This window comes from Lethenteron reissneri, chromosome 58 (genome assembly GCF_015708825.2).
Source record: "Lethenteron reissneri isolate LAM-NWPU_2019-01 chromosome 58, ASM1570882v1, whole genome shotgun sequence".
In the NCBI taxonomy this organism is placed as follows: domain Eukaryota; kingdom Metazoa; phylum Chordata; class Hyperoartia; order Petromyzontiformes; family Petromyzontidae; genus Lethenteron; species Lethenteron reissneri.
In genome coordinates this window covers 4,149,852-4,175,346 of record NC_083836.1, presented here as the reverse complement: position 1 = coordinate 4,175,346, position 25,495 = coordinate 4,149,852, and the positions used below count along the sequence as shown (strand labels likewise).

The following is a 25,495-nucleotide window of genomic DNA, read 5'->3' as shown; positions in this document are numbered from 1 at the left end:
CGTGGTGTTGACCACCGCCCACCCTTGTGTGCTGTGCCGGTCTTCATAGGCGCTGCTCGTTAACAACCCCAACAGCCTGCTAAAGGCTGTACGGGGGATATTTGTATTTTGGCCGTGGACAATTGAATCTCCCCTTGCAACACTGCAAGTGCGAGTACAATTCATAGGTAACTTTGTGTATATCCCTACACCTCCGCAGGAGAGCGATTTACGCTGCGCTTTACTGTAAACTGACAAGAGGTCACTTAAAAGAAGTGACTGAGGTGCAACCAAAATGCTCACTCGGCATGTGCAATTCCCACCAGTGTACCTGCAATTCTACTACTGCAATTACAACGGAATTGTTTACAAAGCTGCGTCTCAAATGATGCAACCACCACACCAAAGATGAGTTCGATAAATCATACCCGTAAGCGACAAACACACACCCTAATGACTCACACAAGCTGACAAGTTAACGAGCGTAGCAATGTACGCCCCAAAGCCTTGATTTGTTAACTTTGTCCACCTACGTCTCCTCGTTTATCCGGTAAAACCTACCTCAGCTAGACAGACTGATACGGGGGCGATCCCTAGTCCAGTTAGCTAAAAAACGAATTAAGATTAATGTAAAAAACACAACAACAACCCTATTACTGTATACGTATGAGTGTAAATGTATAAATAAGAGTGTGTGAGATTATTATTGTACAAAATAACACCCAGAGAAAATCCACGCCATCACGGGGCGGCGGGCGGGGAGAGACACTGCAAACTCCAAATATACAGCAGCAGGCTTCAGGGTCGGAATGAAACCAACGACCTCCTGCATACCAGGCGAGGTAGTTAACATCTCCTAGCCACTGTAATGATGATGATGAGAGAGAGAGAGAGACACGCAAACTTCGAATATGCAGCAGCAGGCGTCAGGGTCTGGATCAAACCCACGACCTCCTGCATACCAGGCGAGGTAGTTGACATCTCCTAGCCACCGTGATGATGATGAGAGAGAGACACGCAAACTCCAAATATACAGCAGGTATTGTCAGGGTCGGAATGAAACCAACGACCTCCTGCATACCAGGCGAGGTAGTTGACATCTCCTAGCCACCGTGGCGCCCTACCCCCACTCCACCACCCTCCGCTGAGCTCACCTTCGGTCTTGCCGTTCTTCAGCATGTGCACGAGGCCCGAGTTCTCCATCTCCACGATGGTCTTCATGTGCTTGGAGATGAGCTCCTCCTCCACAACGTGCACAATCGGCTCCTCGGTCGACTTGTCCAGGTAGTGCACGGCACGTTCCGTCTCCTCCGTGATGCGCGCCTCCACCTTCTTGATGTAGACCGACGCGCTGTTCTCGGCCAGGAACTTCTGGCTCTCCATCTGCGGGCGGAGGGAGAAACGGCGTTGCGGCAAGCGCCACGGTGGTGAGACGGTGACTACCTCGCCATGGGTATACAGGAGGTCGCGGGTTCGATCCCGACCCCGTGACGCCTGCTGTATATTTGGAGTTGGTGTGTTTCTGTCTCCCCGTGGTCGCGTGGATTTTTCTCCAGGTTCTCCCTCCACATTTAGAATCAACATCACGCGTTTAGATTATGTAGCTGCTGCAGGAAATTTCCAAGCGATGAGCCACTTCGCTGGGCTATCATTTGTGGCCAGGTCGCTGCTGAAAAAGAGCTACATAGCTCAAAGGGTCTTACCCAGTCAAAAAAATAGTAGTTCTAAATAGTAATTATCACCGCTTAATAATGATACCGTGCCCCCCCAGCCCACGCGGTCCAGCTTTAGATGCCCTGCTGGAGGGGACCCCCAGCGACAGCTGTCCCTGTGTGGGTGCAAGCTCAACGAACGCAGCAACAGCCTGCAAGCGGACATAAAGCCTCCCAGCGGCGGGCCGATGTTACTTTGTATGCATGTATATTAAACTTCTTTCGCTCCGCACGTCGCCAAACATGCTGATCGGAGGGTCCCGCAGGGGGGGGGGGAACATGCAATTGAATTAACTTAAAATTGGCCACGTTGCACATTACAAACTTTTCTCTTTTTTTATCAAATGACATTGCCGCAAGAGGTAAGAGTCGAAGCTGACCTGGAAGAACTCTGCCGACATCCGCAGGAAGGGGATCTCGAAGTCCTCCTCGTACACGGTGCGGCTCTCGATGCCGAGCATGAGCAGCATCTGGCACGCGTTCCGGATCGCTCCCCTGCCGATGCGTCACGGAGACGCACACGGGGTGACGCACACGGGGAGACACGCACAGAGACACGCACAGAGACACGCACAGAGACACGCACGGAGACACGCACGGAGACACGCACGGAGACACGCACGGAGACACGCACGGAGACACGCACAGAGACACGCACAGAGACACGCACGGAGACACGCACGGAGACACGCACGGAGACACGCACGGAGACACGCACGGAGACACGCACGGAGACACGCACGGAGACACGCACAGAGACACGCACGGAGACACGCACGGAGACACGCACGGAGACACGCGGAGAGACACGCACAGAGACACGCACAGAGACACGCACAGAGACACGCACAGAGACACGCACACGGGGAGACGCACACGGGCAGACGCACACGGGGAGACGCACACGAAGACACACGCACGGGCAGACACACGGGGAGACACACGCACGGGGAGACACACGCACGGGCAGGCACACACACGGAGACACACACACATAACATCCATCACCACGTGCGGAATACAGCAGGACATCCCTAAGGTTGTTAACGTGCTATGGGGTAGGGGGGCGGACACATTCAGTTGTCTGGGGACAGAAAATCACATACAAGCTGGAAGGCAGCCACAAACACAGGTGCCAACAATTGCCCAAGCTCTGCAGGTCTGCCAGGAGGCAGTGGGGGTATACTTACCCATATACAATCCCCAGTTGAATCATTTGCAGGCAATTTATTTTATTAACTTTGGAAAATGTGGACCATGATGACGCTGGCACACAATGGCCCACTTTTGCGAATGACGTCGTGGGATCTGTAACGTCCACCACGAAGCAGACGAAGTTACATTTTTTTGTTAATGGTTAATACACCGGCAGTATTAACCAGGGCGGCCGTTGGATTTGAACCGTTTACTTCGGTAATAACCATTGGTGAACGCGCTGCCGGACCGCCCCCTCCCCCCGACCGCACAACCACTCACAACACTCCTACAGACAGCCCGTGCACCGTCGCAATTCCAACGAACCACCGTCACACGATTCCGCTCAACAATTGATTCTATTTGCCTTTTTTTAGTATCATCTTGTTTGTATCCCTGCTGGTTTTTTTGTTTCGTCTGTGTCATTTTGATCGCTCCGCGAGCCCGACTGTAGCATGAGCAGATTATCGACGCGCAACTTGCAGTCTTTAACGGTGTTTACCCACCCTTCTCAGGATTTCCACGTTGATCAACGATGTGAGTTTTTATCGCGTATTTCACACGAGCTTTGCTGGCTGTGTCTTTATTGATCAGAGCCTTTCCGTAAGCACCCACACGCTTGCACCGGCCCAACATTCCTCCTCCTCCTGCTCTCTCCCCTCTCTCCCCTCTCTCCTCCCTCCCCTTCCCTCTCACTCCTCACTCTCTCTCCTCCCTCCCAAGCCTCTCAAACCTCCCTCTTCTCCTCCCTCTCTTTTTTTTGTTTGAAAGTTGTCTTTGTTGCCAGTGACAATGTACAGGAACAATGAGACCCCAACAAAAAAACACATTACCGTCAACTCGGCGAAAGAATGAGCAAAGCTTTCAAGCAATGGCCATCAACCGAGGTACAGGGTTAACCATGTTTTTCAGTACGACGAGCTTACTAATGGCAGTTATTACAAAAATAAAACTTAAAAATAGGAAATACATATTACTAATTACAAAAATACAATTTGCAATAAGCCTGCTAGTTCTGATGGTCATATTTATTTGGCCCGTGCTTTTCAAACAGACATTGACTGGTTGAACCTTTACACCAATTAAAAACTCTTTAACATTGTTTTGTTCAATCTGAAGCAATTACATCTCCTGCCTCGCCTCCTCCCTCTCTGACCCCTGGGCTCGGACGAGGGCGTCGCGACCGTCACCGCCGTCCCCACCTGTCGACGACTTCCCCGCGGCGTTCACGCGCGATCATGTCGAGCAGCGTTTGCCGTAGGTGGTCTCGGATGTTGCCGTAGCGCACCACCTGGTCGCGGAAAATGATGAGGCCCAGGTTGTAGACGTTCTCCACGTTGTTCTGCAGCACGTAGACACGGTCCTGCGCAGCGCCGCGCGTACACGCGCGTGAGCCTCCGGTGTGTGCGAGTGCGGGGCAAACGTGCCGGCATGTGTGTGAACATACCAGCAAGTGTGCGAGCGTGTGTGTGTGTGCGTGCGTCTTTGTGTAAGCGCGTGCGAGCTTTCCAACGTGTGTGAGCGTGCACGAACATGTAAGCTAAAAACGTAACTGTTTTTATTTTTATCAGGCAAGGCCCACTGAGATATGTAGCTCTTTTTCAGAAGCGACCTGGCCACAAATGATAGCTCAACGAAATGGCTTATCGCGAGGAAATTTAGAGCAGCAGCCACAAACTCTAAACGAGTGTTTATAAATGAGGGAAAAACCAGAGGACCTGCAGAAAAATCCACCCGACCACACATTTTGATTCTAAATGTGAAGGTGAAAAAATTGGAGGGCCCGGGCTAAAATCCACACGACCACAGGGAGAGAGACATGCAAACTCCAAATATACAGCAGGCGTCAGGGTCGGAATCGAACCGACGACCTCCTGCACACCAGGCTAGGTGTTAACATATCCTAGCCACCGTGGCACCCTAACTTCGTTGAACAAGGCAACGTGAATTTGCGTGTTGCGCGGATACGGGGGAGCAAGTGACTGCGCGCGAGCGTGAGCGTGAGCGCGTGAGCGTGTGAGCACGCCAACGCACCATGTACATGAGGATGTCCCGGATCATCACCATAGAAGTCTGGTGGTCGTTCCACGCCTGGTTTAGCGTCTGCAGGAAGTTGTTGTTCAGTGAATTGAGCACATCTGTCCGCACCTGCTCGCCAAGAGAGAGAGAGGCAAAGACCACCCACGTTCATCTTTCAAACGCCGTTGGCGAGCAGCGGTTAAATGGGGTGCGCGAAGAGGTTGAGTGACCAGCATCACACCTGGCCGCCTTTGCCTCCAATGTACTGATGTTTGTACACCACACCAAGTACTCAGTTGAGGCTCCGTTAACCAAGGGGAGGCCCGGAACCGGCTGCTAATTCTGCATAATGCACGGGCATAAGTAGTACTAATCACATAACTGCATTTCCCATAAATATGCTAAATTCCTCTTGATATGCATATTCTTTTGTCAAGGCACCCTTTTTCCCCCCTTCCAACCCAGCCTATATACATGCTCCAAGCACGTGTGCTGTTTCATTCAGATGCTGTCGCCTCGACAGACCTGGTTTACACCTGAGGACGGCTGCTTGCGTTGTGGCCGAAACGTCGTGAGAATTGTTTTATTATGTTTTTTTTATTATTTTATTACTTCCCTTCTACGTGACTTTACCGAAAGAACCAAGAAGATGAATCCCTGCAGTCACGAAAGCTTTAAATCGAATTTTCATTATTTAATGTTTTATTTTTATTATTTTATTACTTCCCTTCTACGTGACTTTACCGAAAGAACCAAGAAGATGAATCCCTGCAGTCACGAAAGCTTTAAATCGAAATTTTATCGGTTCAGATAAGTGCAAGTAATATTGGCCATGGCCAGGAATCGAACTCGGTTACACAACAGTAAATTAACTAATTCACTACCACTCCCAACATAGTATGCTGAACTTGCCGCACCATTTGCAGCCAACCATGCTGATCATTTATACGTACAGACATCCCCAAAATCTCAGTGCCTCTGGCATGAAAGAGAATAAGTATAACCCGTAAAAACAAAGTTTTTCACTATAAATCCCTTATATGCGTGGCGGCTAGAGTCCTCTCGTCCTCTGGCTTGAGATGGCTGCCACCTATGGGTAAGATGATTGCATTGCACCATTAAGCAATTGGTAATTAAATATATTTTTGTCCTAAAAAGTGTAAAATTTAGGAAAAAAATTTTCACGAACATTAATTGTCACGCACAACGAGTCTGTGTGCAAAATGTCAGCTCGATTGGAACACGGGAAGTGGGTTATAAAAAAAGACCGAAAGATTTGCACGGTCCTAAGCAAGCAAGCGAACTTAATATAAAGGATTTAAAAATGAGACATCATTGAAAGACAGAGTACGATTCTTGCCTTTCATGATATTCGTGACAACAAGTTGAGGCACATTAGCCTTTAATTTAAAAAGGACAGGTGTTTTTTGTCTCCTGCAAAAAGACCGTAGTCACCATGAATCTTAAATCCCACTCATCATCGCAAAAAAAGCTCAAGCAGGCACGGACACCATCAAGGGCAGGGGGAACTAAATAGACAGTTCTGCTTGGGAAGCACAACAAACTATGGTGGCTCTGCGCGAGTTTATATACGCATATACGTATGTTGAACTTCTTTCGCATCGTACGTAGGCAACCGTGATAATCGGAGGTGCGGGGGAAGGACAACAATCTACAGGTGTCTCTGCGAGTCTGTGGGACTCTGTGCGAGTCTCTGTATGTTTGTATGTTGAACTTCTTTCGCACCTTACTAATCGCATACCTGTCAACTCATACAGTTTACCCAGATTCTTGTACAAGGAAATTGAGTTCAGGGCCATATGGCACACAGCCGTTTCAATACAGGCAAAAAAATGTAAAGAAATGTGTCTATTTGTTTGTGTTTCTCCCTTGTGATGGGACTTTGCAGGATGAACGTTGAGACTTAAAAGGGGCACGGGGTGACCAGTAAGGTTTGAATTGGTCTGTAATAAGGTCGGCACTGATCAGGGGTTGACAGGTATGTAATCGGAGGTGCAGTGGCAGGGAAGGACAACAATCTAAACAAACACACAGCTCTATTTCCAATCTGGCCTTCGAACCCACAGCATTAAAGTGTACAAGGAATGCGTGCGAATTAGCAATTTCCAGGGCTCAGGGTTGGGGATGGGGGAGGATATACACACAGCGGTGTGAAATGACAGTGCAGAGCTTTGCCGACTACTTCAGCCAATCGCCACCGTGGGGGGAATTTCTGGCCGATGACCGCGAGAAGTTTTTCTGCAGTCGCAAAGCCTCGGCTTTGTGCCAAAACTTGCCGTCACGATAATTCAGTGCTCGGATGTATTCGCCGCCGCCGGCTGTGTACAACGCATGCCCCCAAAATGTTCCGTCACGAAATGAGGTCGCGTACAATTGGAACTCTCACAAAAGGCAGAGTGACAACGCTCCCATGTTAAGACGTTAGCCTGTGGAATATTACGTAAAAAACTCCTTTAAAAAAAGTTTTTTTAAACATTTAAAAGTGCACTAAAAAGTCAATAACTCGATTGGACAACGGCAAGTGGACGACATCTTGATCACAAGAGACACGCGGCGACTGCTTTTTGTGCGAGCCGATTCCACAGTTTAGAGACCGCTGCGTTTTTCACCTACACAAAAATATAAAATGAATATGCTTGAAAGGAGGCAATTGATGAATTGATGGCGATTTTAATACAGGCATGCATTGTCACTGGATCTGAGTACGTGTGCAAATTTTTGAATTGATTGGACAACAACAGGAAGTAGACTAACTTTTGATTACAAGATTTGGCCACGACACAGCTTTCAAGTTAAGTAAAACCGTTGAAAAATATAAACTTCCAAGGTGCCTTCAAATACCTCCTATGCACCTTCACAAATGCCCTGCTAACGAGCTGTTTGTCACGCGGCAATCAAACTGTTGTCTTGATTGAAAAGAGAGCTGGAATGTCAAATAAAGCGACAAAACTGTTAATATTGGTAGGAACCACCTGGTTACATCAGCCCACAGAGGATTATTGTGTCCGTCCGTCCGTCGTGCATCCAAAAATGGGAGGGGTGGGGCTGGCTGGAGAGGGGAGGGTGGGGAGGGGCTGGGTAAGGAGGGTGGAGAGGGGCTGGGTGGGGAATGTGGGGAGGGGCTGGGTGGGGAGGGGCTGGTCACTCCGTGGTGCCCTTATAAAACTCACCGTTCAACCTACTCACGCCGGCTTGTGCCCGCCCTCACAGTCAGGCATATTTGCGGAATACACCACGCCACCGTTGACCCTGGCCACTGACCAAGCAACCCAAAATTCCTACCAGCTCCCTCCGCAGGAATGGGTTAGTGTTTCATTGCTTTCATGGCTTTATTTTGGTGATTTCGAAAAGTTTTTTGGTTTGGCCATGTTTGTTTGTTGTAGTACGTAGTTAGACTGATGGCCTTAATCTAAGTTGTCTTGTGGTTGTTGTTGTTGTTTGACTTGCATCCCACTGGGATTTTTGCACAGAGCGTTGGTGTACGGTGCTTTTTCTGCAATATTTAGCTGTTTTATCTTGGATTTTATGTTTGCACATAGTCACTTTAAGATGTTTTCTTGTTCATGTTTTAGTTTTTTGTCTGTTGCAGTTGCACCCGATTCAAGAGCCGAATGGCTCACAGGGCTATACCAAATAAATGAACTTGAACTTGAGAACCCAATTTAATCACAAGTGGCTGAAACCTTGATTACAAGCCAGGACCAGCGTTAGCCAACTTGTCACCTCCAAATATTCTTCATAAAAGTTTATAAATCAAAAAACCGGTTGCCTTGGACAACCGCTGCTAATTTGCTACGATTATCTGTCAAAACGGTAAATGAAAGAAGCAAAAAAAAACCTTTAAATTCTATAGCAAATCGGCTGGAATGTATTATCTGGGTGAAGATACACGGGTCAAGTTCACAAATGCAAGTGCCCAAAACCATCAGGAGGAAGTTGGATTCAGGGTAAAAAAAAAAGCCACTGGGGGCACGTCTCTAAACGGCGGAGGAGCGAATTAGTGCGCCATTTGCAACGCGATATTAAACATCCATACTGCAATCCTCGTCCGATCGATTTTTATACCTGCAAGGGGATTCTGCGGAATATTAACGATTAAAAAAATGCAACACGACCCGACACAAATTGCAGGAGAAATTATAGAAGCAAACAAACAGGTGCCGACAGCCATCGGCATTTGATGGCAGTGTAAAAAGACAACGCTGAGATGATTAAAAACCTTTACCCAGCCGGGCCTGAGACATTCCACTGTTATTTCAAGTCTCCTCGTTACAATCCGGCAGCCCTGAGCCAGCGGTAGGAAACTCCATATTTCTATGGCAGGTGTCAGCAACTAGATAACATGTATATTCTTGGTTCTTTCGGTAAAGTCACGTAGAAGGAAAACAATAGAATAATAAAAATATAAAACAATAAAATTCTCACGACGTTTCGATTGCAACACAAGCAATCGTCATCAGGTGTGAAAACCGCTTTTTCAAATTTTCTTGCTGTGGTTTTCACACCTCAGTTTAACACGTAGGCTTTCGCGACCAAAATTATTCATAATCAACGTTTTTGGGTTTAGATCGCGTTATTTATAAATGTGTCGTAACCCTCCACCACCCGACACGGCCAATCAGTAAAAAAGTGTCACGTTGACAAAGGACAAATAGTTCACTGCTTGAGCCCACCGGTGTGTTGAAGCGTGAAACCACAACATTTACAATTTGAGTACTCAAATTGTAAATGTTGTGGTTTCAACGTGACACTTTTTTACTGATTGGCCGTGTCGGGTGGTGGAGGGTTACGACACATTTATAAATAACGCGATCTAAACCCAAAAACGTTGATTATGAAGTTTTCACACCTGATGATGATTGCTTGTGTTGCAATCGAAACGTCGTGAGAATTTTATTGTTTTATATTTTTATTATTTTATTGTTTCCCTTCTACGTGACTTTACCGAAAGAACCAAGAATATGAATCCCTGCAGTCACGAAAGCTTTAAATAAAAATAGATAACATGTAATATATACTTATACCAACAAAGCCTCAGGTTTTTTTTTCCTGAGGGTCCTGCATTGGGCGTTTGTCCTATTGTAGGTCAAGGAGAATTTCGTATGCCAACAGATTAGAACGTTTGGCTACGTACGCACGTATGGCGCGAAAGTTAAACATACAAAATATCCAGTGAAAACCCACACACAGGGGATTCAACAGAAATTAATAGGTTGTGTGCTGATAGACTGAAAAATAAATTTCATATCCTTTGGGTCTTTTGGTAAAGTCACGTAGAACAATGTTTTAGTTTACAGAAAACTCCGACGTTTCGATCGCAACACAAGCAATCGTCATCTTTTTCCTCCTGATGACGATTGCGTGTGTTGCGATCGAAACGTCGTAGTTTTTTGTAAAAAACAAATTGTGTTCTACATGACTTTACCGAAAGACCCAAAGAATATGAATTCCTGCAGTCACGAAAGCTTGTCAAGATGAAAAATTATCACAATCCTAAACATGAATTAGAAGGGAAAAAAGTCTCCCCCTGTGCTGTATATATCTATGCTGAACTTCTTTCGAAAAGTGTATTGGTTTAGCCATGTTTGTTTGTTGTAGTACAGAGTTAGACTGATGGCCTTAATCTAAGTTGTCTTGTGGTTGTTGTTGTTTGACTTGCATCCCACTGGGATTTTTGCACACAGCGTTGGTGTACGGTGTTTTTTTCTGCAATATTTTGCTGTCTTTTCTTGGATTTTCTGTTTGCACTTAGTCACATATTCACTTTAAGATGTTTTCTTGTTCATGTTTTAGTTTGTTGAGGTTGCACCCGATTCAAGAGCCGAATGGCTCACAGGGCTACACCTAATACATGAACTTGAACTTTCGCACCGTGAACGTCGGAAGTGCGATGGAAGGACAACTAAACGCAAAAAGCAGTTCTAAAGAAATTAGGTTTTTAATCTAGATGATTTAAACGAGCATGGCTCCAGTGGCTTCCTAATACAGGAAAGAAAAGTGTTCCAGATGGCCGCCGAAGCACATCTGAACAAGCACGCAATGCGTTGACCGTCTTTGTTCGATGGCCAGCCAAAAGCCGCTGCAAGTATAACCGGAGTTTGCATGACGGTTTATGCAAACCATCACTTTCCAACATGCATTTTTATTCAACGTGTTAATTAATTAGCAGTAAGGAAACAAATGGGTAGGTGTCAGGACAAAATGCATTTATATATACGCATATAAGTCCTTTTTGTTTTGGCTTGTAACTCTAAGTTTTGGGCAGCCCTTTAAATTGGTTGAGCCGGTTATAACAAAGTAAGCTCCTAACAGCAAAACAACTTCCTACTAACATTACATTCAGATTGAATCATCATTCCAAGAGCTATAATTCCCCTGCCATCTTCCCTGTGACATACATACAAACAGACAAAGAGGACCAACACAATGCAACCTGATTCGGAAAGCATTAAAAAGATACCATTCTAGAATTGAACCACGACCTCTGAATCGTAATAATACATTAAATCGCTTGACCAGGGGGGGATGGGAGGAGTGAATCATTCATTCCAAGTCTAAAACTATGAATAAGAAACAATTTTTATTTCACCACGTAAGGCCCACAGAGCTATATAGCTCTTGTTCAGAGGCGACTTGGCTATCACAATTGACAGCTCAATAAAGTGGCTTATCGTCACGTCAAAATTTATAGCGGCCAAATACCCTCCACGCGTGATGCTGATTATGAATGTGGGGGGAAACTCCAAATATACAGGTATCGGGGTCGGGATCGAACCCATAACCTCCTGTATACCAGGCGAGGGAATTAACATCTCGCCGCTATGGCACCCAAAGTTAAAAGCCTGTGTGTCCCCAGCCATCAATTGCGAAAGACAAGAGGGAGGGAGGGAAGTCAGGCAGGTGCCTTCGCCGCTATGGTGCTGGTAGCGCAGTAGCAGGGGATCTGGTGATGGGTTTTTGGGGGTGATTTGTGTTTCTTGTTGGTGTCTATGAACACAGTAACACACAATGGGACTAATGTTACACGGGAAACTCGCGTTATATCTTTGATTAAAAAAAAGGGAGCACATAAGTAAAAAAAAAATACAAACAAACGACATGATGAACGAAGTAAAGTGCCGAAAGACTGAGCATCTTTCTCGTCTGATCGTTTTTTAAAAAAAAAGGAGGGAGGGAGGGAGTAAGTGAGTGAGTGAGGGAGTGAGTGAGTGAGGGAGGCGTTATTGCTGATGGACGCCATGCGGGGCCTCGTGCCTTATTGATGAGGTGTTCCGTGACGACCTCGCGCAGGCCCGTGTAGAGCTTTTCGCCGTGCTTGTGCAGCACCATCGTGTACGCGTTGCGGTACAGCTCCTCGAAGCTCAGGCCGCTGTTGTTCTTCTTCTGGATCTCCTGGATGGCGTTCTTGAGCAGGTTCCAGATGTTCGCCACGTACTTTTCGTCCATCGTCATCTGGAGGAGCGTGCCACCGCGTACACGCACAAGCAAGTTTCGCACCTCCGATTAGCACGCTTGGTTGAACAAAGTTGAACATACGTACACTTCTAGATTTGAAGCTTTCGTGACTGCAATGATTCATAACAAAGGCGCAGCCTGTGCTACAACTCGGTGGGCTCAACCATTATTATGCAGTCTATTCTTAGTCTTAAGCCTCACCTTACCATATTAATAAAAGTATGCGGCCCTTGCCCCACCACCATTTTCAACCATTATATAAACGGAGTGGTAGCGCTCCTACAATCTCTCATTTACTTGATACAGCCGTCGTGGCTGTGACGGTACCACCTGAAGACGGAAGCTTGTGTTGCCTCCGAAACGTCGTGATTTTTATTTTATTTTCATTTTATTTTACTTTTAATGTTTTTACCTACATGACTTTACCGGAAAAAACCTAAGAATACTTGCCTATAATTGAAACATTCTAGGTATGTGACAAAAATAAATACCGATTAAATGACAAGGAATTGAACTCTCACGCTCCGTGCTTCGTGTTTGAGCGAATATTTTTGGGGTTGTTGGTAGACTGGAGCAGACATGTGACTGGTCTCCAATCACTGATGGTTCCTCTTTCTTTCTCTCTCTCTCTCAATGTACTGTAGTTCCCAGCGTGCACCTTTCAAAAGGCTTCTTGTGACACTTTTCGGCTTTTGTTCCATTTCTGATCCATGGCAGAGCACTAACTAAAAACGCTCCTACTGGGGCACGTGCGTACGCTGAATATCATCTCATTCGCAAGAGTCCCAAATGCTCTTTTTTTTACGGAAATACATTTTTAACAGATGTACATATCCTATCGATTTCTAAAAAACACATTTGAATCAAACCTGCACTATTCAAGCAAATGAAACTAAGAAAATGTCAAACCGAGACTATCAGAGAAGTTATAGTAATAGGTTTTTACCCTTTCAACTTGTACAAAACTGACACCTTTATACAAGGCATCATTGTTTGCAATAACCACAACCAGTCAAAATGCAAACAAAAAGAAACAACTCTGATAATGATGATATGCACTGTCCTTGAAGTTGATTGGTCCACACTCGAGACAGCTTTTTTTAGAGCCTAGTCTCCATTGGTGTTGGACCAGATGACGCCAAAAGGCGTACAACTCAAAAACAGCGCACTATCAGAGTATTGAGAGCTCGGGGGTAAGCATTTACACTATGAGACCTCATTTACCAGTGGAAAAATATAGTAATAGGTGTTTACCCTTTCAACTGGTACAAAACGTTGAAAGGGTAAAAACATATTACTATATTTTGCCACTGGTAAATGAGGTCTCATAGTATCAGAGAAGTTGTTTAAAGGTCCCCTCTGCTCTCATGAGAAATCCTGAGCCAGTGGTGGAAATTCCACTTCTCTATGGCAAGAGGAGCAAGTCTTCCAGAGAGCTTCATTTGGAGGGTCCAGTCAGCAACCAACCGAGATATGAAATCGTGACATTCGAATAATAATATCGGTCACAAGTCCTCCGACCGCAGCATCGCTTGGGCTTGGACGTGGTTTGAATACGAAGGCAAAACTGTAATATGAGAGTACCGGCAAACATCACTCGGAATGTTATTGCGACACCTCTCAGCTGTTTGAGAAAGTTTAAAGGTTTAAAGAGGTTTATTTGAAATGTAATATCATCCCCCACTCAAGGGGGTACCCATCACAACATTATACAAACAAATCCAAAGATGAAAAAAGAGATAAAGATGAAAAAATAGAGGTACAAAAGATTTTAAAACAGCAAACGAACACCCATGAATACTACCAAAGGAATCCCGGAGATAAAATGCACAGAGATAAAAAGGTGGCTATTTTTGCACAATGCTTTGTTATCTTACACACCCAGTCATGAATGATACAAATTCTTGGGTGAGAAAAGCTGATATTAAAAAACACAGCAGTCAAAACTGTGCTCATAATCAGAAAAATCACGACAAATAAATGTTAGACACTCCAAAATTGAGGGTTTACATTTTTCATGTAAACCTTTTCCTTTTTTCAACATAGGCTCACGAAAATGTAGTTTAACATTTCTGCTTTTCAACATAGCCCAACAATATCGTTTGCTTCCGAAGACTTTCCATGAAGGCGAAGCCAAACGTGACACAACATATTTAGGATCTCCTTTTTGTATCGAGCACATTCTGAAATAATGTCACTCACTGAAGCCAAAGGAAAGCATGGCAATGCCAACTGCAATTTTTTGAATGATAAAACAAAGCTGGAATGGCCACATAAGTTGTGCACATCACTGAATGAAACAGAGGGGTTTTTTGTTTTGTTTACAAGGTAAGGCCCACAGAGCTATATAGCTCTTGTTCTGGAGTGATCTGGCCACAAATGATAGCTCAACAAAGTGGCTTATCATAACGTGATAATTTATAGCAGCCAAAACACGCTCAACGCATGTTGATTCTAAACGTGGAGGGAAAAACCGAGGACACGGAAAAAATCCACGTGACCACCATGGGGAGAGAGACATGCAAACTCCAAATGCATCGCAGGGTTGGGATCGAACCCACGACCTCCTATATACCAGGCGAAATATTCGTTTTACTGCCAGACGCAGGCTTTGTCCGTTTCCGTCGTGGCTTCCCCCACACGACTTCCTGTGTCTGTTCTTGCCTGCAAACACGTATGTGTGTGTGCATGGCTGTTCAAGGTATTCATATTTAGAGCAATGGGGTAGTTATTTGTCGTTTTGTATAATCTTGCCTTAAAACCGATGCAAACGTGGGTTCGATTCCAAGCTATGCACGCATCTTTTTGGTTCTTTCGGTAAAGTCACGTAGAAGGGAAGTAATAAAATAATAAAAATAAAACATAATAAAATAAATCTCACGACGTTTCGGCCACAACGCAAGCAGCCGTCCTCAGGTGAAGACCAGGTTTGTCGGGGAGACAGCGTCTGGCCGAAACGTCGTGAGAATTATTTTATTATGTTTTATTTTTATTATTTTATTACTTCCCTTCTACGTGACTTTACCGAAAGAACCAAGAAGATGAATCCCTGCAGTCACGAAAGCTTTAAATCGAAATATGCACACATCATTGAGAATTGGTATTTTGTGCCGACTGGATGCCTCCCCTGGGTTTGCTCAGCCTGAAATTATGCTTGAACGTTTGTCGGCAACGTGGGACAAATGTGAGTGGCAAGAATTGCTGATGGCATAAACACTTTGTGAAATGTTACAGTTAAAGTGGCTCACAGCTCAAACAAGCATGCGGACAAGCTTATGTCTGTTGGCAGTTGGAAGCCAGTAGTGGAAATTCCACATTTCTAGTGCAAGGGCCAGTCCCAAACAGTTACATTTCCACAAACTGATTCTCACGTTATTAAACCTGAATGGCAATTAGCCGAATCAACCTCAACCCGTAGTAGAAACTCAGAACCTGTCAATTGCAATTTGAGCACTCGTATGACAGCACGACCAACACTAAAGTACTCTTGGTTCTTTCGGTAAATTCATGTATAAAGATAAAATAATAAATTAAATAATAGCATACGACGTTTCGATTGCAACACAAGCAATCATCATCAGGTATAAATGAAATAGCAACAAAAATTCTAACCATCTTTATATGTGACTTTACCGAAAGAACCAAGAGTAATTCCTGCAGTCATGAAAGCTCCAAAATTAAGATTGAAACACTAAAGTACCCTTAGGTAGTCAACCAACAGCTACTGCCCCTAAGGGTCTGTAAGAATAAACTGGGATTTGTATATTTTTCAGCACATGTACTCATGTGCACAAAAAAAAATGCTGTGTTACAGTGGTTCACACACGACACAACAACCCCCAGCAACCTGGGTTCAATCCCAGGCCACACAGAGGAGGAGTGGGCCTCCTGTAAGACAATTTTGCCTCAAATGACTATCTAGTGTGAGTGGGCAGATATCAATGGTGGGGAAACAAAGATGACAGAGAACATGGTGCTGGCCACACCACTTTCTTGCGTGTATTGCAAGCCCTAATAGGTCTACACTCAAAGCACTTGATCCAACTAGTTGTGACGTAACATCCGAACTCGTGTGTCAGGGAAAACCAGCTCTTTGAGGTGAATACAATGTGCTGTGAGCAGGACTGGCTCCATCACGGGAATGTGGCATTTTCAATTTTGTCCCTTGAATGCTCTTACCCGGCAGTTATGTGGTACAAGTCAGGCAGCGTCTCAAAGCCAACATTGTAACATAACCGTACCACCGTCCAATGTAAATAAAGGCCGGAGGTCAATGGGGTCATCACGGTCAAAGACACCGACACCAAAACGCCTTGCCATCGCTTCCTTCCTTCTGCGAGATCCTGCAGCTGTTGCACAGTAAGACACCCAACCTCCGAGGCTAGCTCTCACAGTCCCATCACCAATACCGTCTGGATTGAGGTCTTCCTCATGTTACGCTGTTCACAAGTGTGCCGGAACGACCACTCTTAGAAGCTCATTTTCACCACCGTTTGGCCTCAAGGTACCCCCCCCCCCCCCACCCTAGGTCGCTGAGCTCTGAGTGCCACTCCAATGCCACCTGCCTCTGCAACCTGCCCTCCTCAATCTCGCACATGTGTCCCACCCATCACAAACTTCCCTCTTCCTGGGTCACACGCATTACATTAAAACATGTTTTTATAGAGTTTGCATTATCTTTGTTTCAATGACCTAAAAAATATTTTTTTATTTTACCAGGAAAGGCCCACTGAGCTATGCAGTAAAACCTTGGATTGCGAGCATAATTCGTTCCGGATACGTGTTTGTAACCCAAAGCACTCGTACATCAGTTGTGATCACGTGACGCTCGGCAGACAAAGCGTGTACACGTACTACTCGTATTGCAAGACCTCGCTCGTTTATCAAATTAATATTTATTTTTAAAAATTGCTCGTCTTGCAAAACACTCCCAGACCAAGTTACTCGCCATCCAAGCTTTTACTGTACACCTCTTTTTCATAGGCGACCTGGCCACAAATGATCGCTCAACGAAGTGAGATATCACGTGGAAATTTGATCAGCCACAAACTCTAAAATACATGTTTAAAAATGTGGAAGAAAAGCCAGAGGACCCGGAGAAAAATCCACACGACCACAGGGAGAAGATGCAAACTCCAAACACAGGTAGTCCCCGAGTTACGATGGTCCGACTTACGATATTTCGATCTTACGATGGCGATAGCGATATGACAAAATTGCCATCAACAACCTAACATCGATAATTGGTTCTTTACCCTTCTATCTGGCAACAAAACTGACATTTTTTTTATAGTGTAGATGTTTGCCCCGAGCTCTCATACTCTGATGGTGCATTGTCTTTGAGTTGTGCGCCTTTTGGCGTCTTCTTGTCCAACCCATGTGAGACTAGGCTCTAAGGAAAGCTGTCTCGGGTGTGGACCAATCAACTTCAAGGACAGTGCACATTATCAGAGTTGTGTTTTTTGTTTGTATTATGACTGCAGGTATTGTGGTCTATGCAAACATGACTCCTTGTAAAAAGGTGTCAGTTTTGTTGCCAGATAGAAGGGTAAAGAACCAATTATCATATTTTTACTGGCAAATGAGGTCCCCATAGTGTAAACCTAACATCGTTCAAGTATGCAGACGACGGACAGAATCTTGGTGAGTACAGAACAATATGATACGTTACGATACGTTCAATGCATGTGTGATACGTAGCTTTAGCGATTTCATTTTAAGGTTACCACGATACGATACGTTCAATGCATGCTAAAAGTTTTTATAGCAGATAGGATTGTTTCCTGAAAAAACTTTCTGTTAAATTGCAGTTCATATAGGTAGGCTCAGAATTTACCTTTTTTTTCCTTTACATTTTACTGTGCAATACAGTATTGTAATTAATAAATACACACACTATATAGTTTATAAAGTACGGTACTGTAAATTGCTCTATTTTGCTAAATTATTACCATTCTTTAAGACTTCTGGGTAGGCTAGGCCATCTTCGACTTACGATATTTTCGACTTACGATGGGGTCATCGTAACGCATCTCTATCGCAAGTAGAGGACTACCTGTATACAGGCATCAGGGTTGGGATTGAACCCACGACCTCCTGTTATGCCAGGCGAGGTAGTTCACATCTTGCTACCGTGCCTTATTCCCCCATTAGTATAATATAATGCATGTTGAAATTCTTTCATACCGTACTTAGACAACCGTGCAAATACCTTATTTGTACAAATCATATCCAATATTACGTGCATACATTATATTTTGATTTAACGCTTTCGTGACTGCAGGGATTCATATTCTTGGTTCTTTCGGTAAAGTCACGTAGAAGGGAAATAATAAAATATATTTGCATTATAAAATGTATTTGTATTATTTTATTATTTCCCTTCTACGTGACTTTACGGAAAGACTCAAGAATGCTGATACATTATATTTAGCCTATGAACTGACTTCATCCCTTGGATGCACTTTCATTCGAAGGCCTGGTGATTTTTCTTCTTTTAGTTGCTTTAATAACGTACCGGCTTTCTTGACTCGTGAGTAGTAAAATTATCCTCATTTAATAGACGTCCATTAAAAACATAAAACAATCGCATTAACTCAGAAACCCAAACGCAGTGTGCAGGGCTCACCTCAAGTGCACAAGGTAATAGCAATGCATTACACTATCTTCTCCGCGTGATAAAACTTCACATCGTCGCTTGATCTTTCTTTTCTTATCTCACCCGGAGGCTAAGATGCCAGGTACACGTGCAGTGAGGGTCTGCCGTTCGAGTCACGTTCGTACAAGACGAAGAAAGATCCCCCGTATAACCTTAACAGACTTTAGGGGCGAGGTGCTGTTTAGCAAGAATCCTATAAAGTCTGGTACGGTACATGAGGGGGGTGGAGTGGCCAGCACCACGCCGGCCGCCTTTGTCTCCCCAGTTGTGATGTTTTTACACACCATACCAGGTATTGATTTTGAAGCTAAATCGACCTAGGGGTGGCCCAGGACTGCTTTAGATCATTATCATACCTGGTATTCATATTCTTAGGTTTTTTTGGTAAAGTCACGTAGGTAAAACATTAAAATTAAAAAAGTAATACAAAATAAAATAAAAATCACGACGTTCCGGAGGCAACACAAGCTTCCGTGTTGCCTCCGAAACGTCGTGATTTTTATTTTATTTTTATTTTACTTTTATTAATTTTAATTTTTTTACCTACGTGACTTTACCGAAAAAACCTAAGAATATGAATACTTGCAGTCACGAAAGCTTCAAATCTAGAATCATACCTGGCGTTGGTGTAACTTATGCATATAGAACTTCTTTCGCACCGCACGTAACCAACCATGCTAATCGGAGGTGCGTCAGCCGAAGTCGAACTCGGGTGGCTGGGTTCTTTGCGCAGTGCGCCAATCGCTACACTACCGCTCCCCACGTCCGTACACACACACACACAGCTGACAGATGCCTACACGTGCTGCACGTTGCCTTTGCCAGCGTCTCTCTAAATTCCACGAGGCTCATCAGGGGCACTGGTTTTTCCAGTGCCAGTCCTGGCACCATCAGTGCATTTTCCACAACTGTCAGTTCAATAATGTTCACCATGCAATTTGCTTTTATATGGCAGTGTCAAAATACAAAGGTATATCTGACCAAGTCGATGCCGAATAACCCCAAAGGAATTATTCATGGATCAGTTTAAAAAGATCCCTACATTTCCTGAACTTACGTAACTTATCTGTCAAGTAAAAACATTTCCCGCACAGGGTTGTGTGGCCAGATCCTTATCAAGTGCTTTGCATGTAGAAATAATATGAATTAGTATTTTTTAAACACACATTAATGAAATGTACCATACTAGTAATGGAAGAACTCCACGTTTCCAGGAAGTGGCCCTGAAGCTTGCCATAACGTAAGGGAGCGTGATGATTTACAGCCAACGTCAATTGAGCGTGGACACTTAGACCCAAGCCGAAACATAACAAATAAAAAAAATGTTTAAAAATATATATTTTTTAATTTTGAATGATAGAATAAAGTATTGTCATCAGTATGACATAAGTATACCAAGTTTGCAGTCGATACCACATTGGGAAGTGGGTAAACATTGAGTTACAAGATTTGAGGATACAACAACAGAGTTAATAAAAAGCGTGACATAAAAAAACACCCAGAGAACCTGGAGAAATATCACCACGCATTACGAAGGGCTAACACTTATACAAGATCTGATCAGATCGCATCGCTAACCCACTTACTACTGTACTATCTGCAACCTGACCACCCTGCAAGCTCGCAGGTTTGAGACATTCACAAACATAAGTGATCAATAAACCCTTGCAGACACAAATCACTGCATTCAAACAACAAACTAGAAACCAATATAAAATTTCACATCAAACTTTGGAACCAATAACAACCAGAATAAAGCATTCGACCACAAATTTTAAAATGGGGAAACTAACCCTGTGTGATGGAGCCCATTAACAATGGATTGACAAAGGCCTGTACAAAAATCACCCACACCTCCACTGAGCACGTTTGGCTACGTACGGTGCGATAGAAGTTCAACATATGTACGTACAGGTGGAACCGTCACAGCACGATAGCTGTATCACAAGTGAGAGATACAGCTACCGTGCTGTGACGGTTCCACCTGAAGACGGAAGCTTGTGTTGCCTCCGAAACGACGTGATTTTTATTTTATTTTTACTTTCATTAATTTACATTTTTTACCTACGTGACTTTACCGAAAAAACCTAAGAATATATGTACGTACACATATCATAGGCATGTGCCTAAATAGGAACACCAAGCCTGGCACTCTCTTCATTTCCCTCTACCCCCAACCCCCTGTCCATAACCCTCTGCTACAGTAACTTTGGCTTCCTGTCAACACCACGGGTAAACCTCTACTCTGTCGGACGTCACTACTTTTCCTCCGCAGCAGCTCGTAAAAGTTTGCAATGGCTCGCCCCTGCTGTCAAAAACTGCTGACTTTACCTTTACCCAAGTCCGAGTTCAAGACCCTATTCTCTATTCTCCAGCTATGCTGTGCTCTCTGTGCCAACGCACTTCTCTTACCATTCTGACAGCATCACATCACAGCCCTGACTTCCTTCATCCGTATCACAAATCTCCCTACCCAGCCTTTCATTCGGCTTTTCTCACAGCTCATTCTCCCCACTCCTGCACAGCGGCTTGAGATCCTGAAGCCTTGTGACACTTTATAAAATACAACTTGTCGGCATCACACTATTTGCAGACATGATACAGTCAGATCACAACAATGAACGCGAGTTAAAAATAGAAAGCAGAAAATAATTAGAGCCTGTTCTCCTATAACGCGTGTTTTCATGATGCGAAATGGCTATAACGCGATGAACATTTTTTATAACGCGGATGCCAATTGGATATAACGCGATTGAGTGAACGGAACTACGTCGTGCGAATAGGAATAAGCGGTTGTACGGCTGCCTCGGCATAGCTGTGCACAAGGCGGGATGCTGCTGGATGCTTATAGACGCTACCCACGCACATCAATCTTTGTTCGGCCAGTGTACGCATCTCACGCGTTTTCGCGGACTGTGCTTTAACCTATATTACATATTATTCATTATAACGCAATGTTTTCATAACGCAGTGTTCTTCAGGAAAGCAACTGCTACCTCGTTATAGGAGAACAGACTGCACGGCCAATATCCACATGTTGAAGTGTCCTTTGATCAGCAAACGAGACTGGACCCTGCCATAGTAATGTGGACTTTCCACCACAGGCTCAGGGCAGCCAATTAAAGTCAGTACCAGACTCATATGCATGTGGTAAAAGGAATAAAAAATATCAGCTGTGTTTCAAAACCTACTCAAATCAACTTTTTCTAGAGCCACCTCTCCCAATTACATTGGCAATGAGCGATTGTCCTAATTTCAAAGAGATGAAGAAATGTCCACTGGGAACTAACTCTTGGGACAGCAAGCAGAGCAACCATCGTGTCGGAAAAAACACCCCATGAAAAACGGCATCACAGATTTAGTTTTTTTATAAATCACCCCAAATGGCCTCGATATTCACAACAGGGACAAAGTTTTTTTTACGAGCGCTCAAAAAGAGTGATAATTGCATGCCAATGACATTTAAATCTTCCATTTCTCACAAGGGGAATAAAATGTACAGAGAGAAAATCTACATATTACGTAGCTTTTTGTCGTGCAGCAGATACCAATCGATTGTCCACTTTTAGAATTCTGTTCAATCACGGGTTGATGAAGCCTAGATTCAAACCCAGGTTTCTACAGGTGCCAGGTGGGTGCTCTGTCCTGGTATTAGTCCTCTGAGCCACCTCCAATGTATAAAGTATTCTGAAGCGTGTAAAAGAACCAGAGGAGCAAGTGGGAAACACTTTTGTAATAAACATCAACAGGCCAACACCCTAATTGCAGCACTGCCTAATATACAGTTCTTCTCCTCCTAGCCCCGCAGGTAGGCAATTCACACACGTGACCATCACAGCATGAGCCACCGTCCACACCGACATAGCAGTGCTCAGATGCACCGACTATATTATTGGTAGGAACCCACTGGTTCCACCAGCCCACAGGGGATTATTGTGTCCGTCCGTCGTGCAGGGAGGGGCTGGGTGGGGAGGGAGGGGCTGGGTGGGTGGGGAGCGGAGGGTGGGGAGGGGCTGGGTGGGAAGGATGGGGCTGGGTGGGGAGCGGAGGGTGGAGAGGGGCTGGGTGGGGAGGGTGGGGCTGGGTGGGGAGGGGAGGGTGGGAAAGGGCTGGGTGGGGAGGGTGGGGGAGGGTGGGGCTGGGTGGGGAGGGGAGGGTGGGGAGGGGCAGGGTGGGGAGGGTGGGGCTGGGTGGGGGGTGGGTGGGGAGGGGCTGGTCACTCCGTGGTGCCCTTATAAAACTCAATGTTTAACCTACTCACGCCAGCTTGTGCCCGCCCTCACAGTCAGCCATATTTGCGAAATACACCACGCCGCCGTTGACCCTGGCCATTGACCGAGCAACCCAACGTTCCTACCAGCTCCCTCCGCAGGAATGTGTTAAACCACTGGTAAAACTCGACATTTAAAGACGATCACTGTGTCACGTGCTTTCAGATGCGCTTCTGTGGCCGTCTGGAATGCTCTCCCTTCCATTATTTGAAAGTCACTGGAGCTATGCACTTTTAAATCTAGATTAAAAACTCATTTCTTTATTAACTGATTTTTGTGTTTAGTTTGTTGTCTTTCCCCCGCACCACAGAATAGCACGGTTGGCTACGTACTGTGCAAAAGAAGTTCAACGTACATATATTTATATGGCACTGCCCAGTTTCTGCTCAACAGTGCAGTTCACTTTCTTGCACTTAGTAATGCAACCCCACCAAGTAGTGCTCATTTCCAATCCCTGTACGAATGATGACCATAAATACGATGGTAATAGTGACGATGAGGTGTTAAGTATGACCCTGTTTAAATATCTCAAATTAGTGAGAGTCCAATTCTGTACCAACTGAGCTACAAATAAGTTACGTGGATTGCCTTGCAGGTGTTGGTTTTATTTAATGCCACGTAGAAAGCACTCAAAAGGCGCTTGTTCAAACGTCCTACCGCAGGACACTCTTGAAAAACACTCTTCAGACTCAGTGAGGCTACACATAGAAATAATTCTAATTGTCTCTTCGTTCGTAACAACTTACGCAGCAGAGGTAACAGGGGGGGGGGCACTCATCCGTGTCGCCCTGAGCTATTGACGGAAATTACAGATTCCTATTGTGGAAGCATATGACAATCATTTTGGCCTACAGCGCCATGGTATCAAGATGTTAACTACCTCGCCTGGTATACAGGAGGTTGTGGGTTCGATCCCAACCATGACGCCTGTAGATTTTGAGTTTGCGTGTCCTCCCCGTGGTCGCGTGGGTTTTTCTCCAGGACCTCTGGATTTTCCATCCACGTTTAGAATCAACGTGCGTTTAGAGAATGTGGCTGCTGTAAATGTCCACGTGATAAGCCACTTCGTTGAGCTTATCATTTGTGGCCAGGTCGCTTATGAAAAAGAGCTACATAGCTCAGAGGGGCCTAACTTGGTAAAATAAAAAATAGTTTAATCTTTTTAGTTATTTTTGTCTTCCCACAAAATGGACCTACTTATTTTACTGACGCCGGGAAGATGAGTTGCCGAGTCAACCTTTGACTAAGAATTTAAACTGTAACACTTTTGACCGAGTTGATTGTGAGCACAGCATCACCCAGCCGAGTGGTTAGTTTGTGGCACATGCAGAAGTGAATGGAAATCCAGTGGCATAAAGCCAGTGTGCCCTGGATGAGAATAGAGCCGAAGTAGCCATATCAGGTCACAAGGAATTATGCAGTGACCCCAATGTAACAAAGGACGTTAACTTTACATTTGAACGTAACAAAAAACCACCGGTGAATCGTCGAAAGGGAGGCCAGAAAAGTGGCGTTTAAGAATGACCGTGAAAACCACATTCATAAATACGAGGTGACACAATTGACATTGCCGCTAGACGAAACAGGTGCTCTTGCTGCATGGAATTGTGTTTATATAAGTGGAGTGTAGGCAGGGTCACTCCAACCCCAAGATGGGCAGCAGACCAATGGCACAACAGAAAATGATAATCTTCAATTATCACGCTCTCTCATCAGTCATTTTCCATCCACAGCCAGATGGAGGCATTCCCCATATTGTCACTGCCTCGAGCACTGTGCAAATACGATCATCCCACGCCCGTGCACACTCTAATTGCCACTCCATGAGTCTTTTAGCGTCACTTCATGCATCTTAATTCTGTCACTCCTCTCGTAGCTCCTCTTTAACATGCGACATACTGCATCATTGTGCGTCTTAAGGCAAGTAAAAGATGGGGTTAATTTAATCTTAACTCGAATGTTAATCCACAACTCAAGGTCAGGTGGTTTTACCAACAAAGCTGCATTGTGACTATGTGATCTCATATTCGTAGATTTTCTCTTCTCACACACAAATCACTCAAAGTGAGAGTAAATGGCTTGACGCTCAGTGTAGATTATCTGTAGTGTCAATGTGTCTCGATTCAAGTGAGCAATGTGGGGGGAGGGGGTATGCTCATCTGCTGGTGGCCCCTGACCCAGTTCAC

At 44.8% G+C, this 25,495-nt stretch overlaps 1 protein-coding gene across 2 annotated transcripts in view; it reads right to left on the bottom strand.

Moving 5' to 3' along the window:
* Positions 1–25,495, bottom strand: part of LOC133357489 (cullin-3-A) — a 49,028-nt gene that overhangs the window by 19,502 nt on the left and 4,031 nt on the right. For both annotated transcript variants that reach the window (XM_061575449.1, XM_061575450.1), the window contains exons 2-6: positions 12,180–12,377; positions 4,920–5,033; positions 4,088–4,248; positions 2,072–2,186; positions 1,134–1,362 (exon numbers count right to left, since the gene is read on the bottom strand). In XM_061575449.1, the coding sequence (XP_061431433.1) occupies positions 1,134–1,362; positions 2,072–2,186; positions 4,088–4,248; positions 4,920–5,033; positions 12,180–12,377 (817 nt within the window). The remainder of the gene's footprint in view (positions 1–1,133; positions 1,363–2,071; positions 2,187–4,087; positions 4,249–4,919; positions 5,034–12,179; positions 12,378–25,495) is intronic.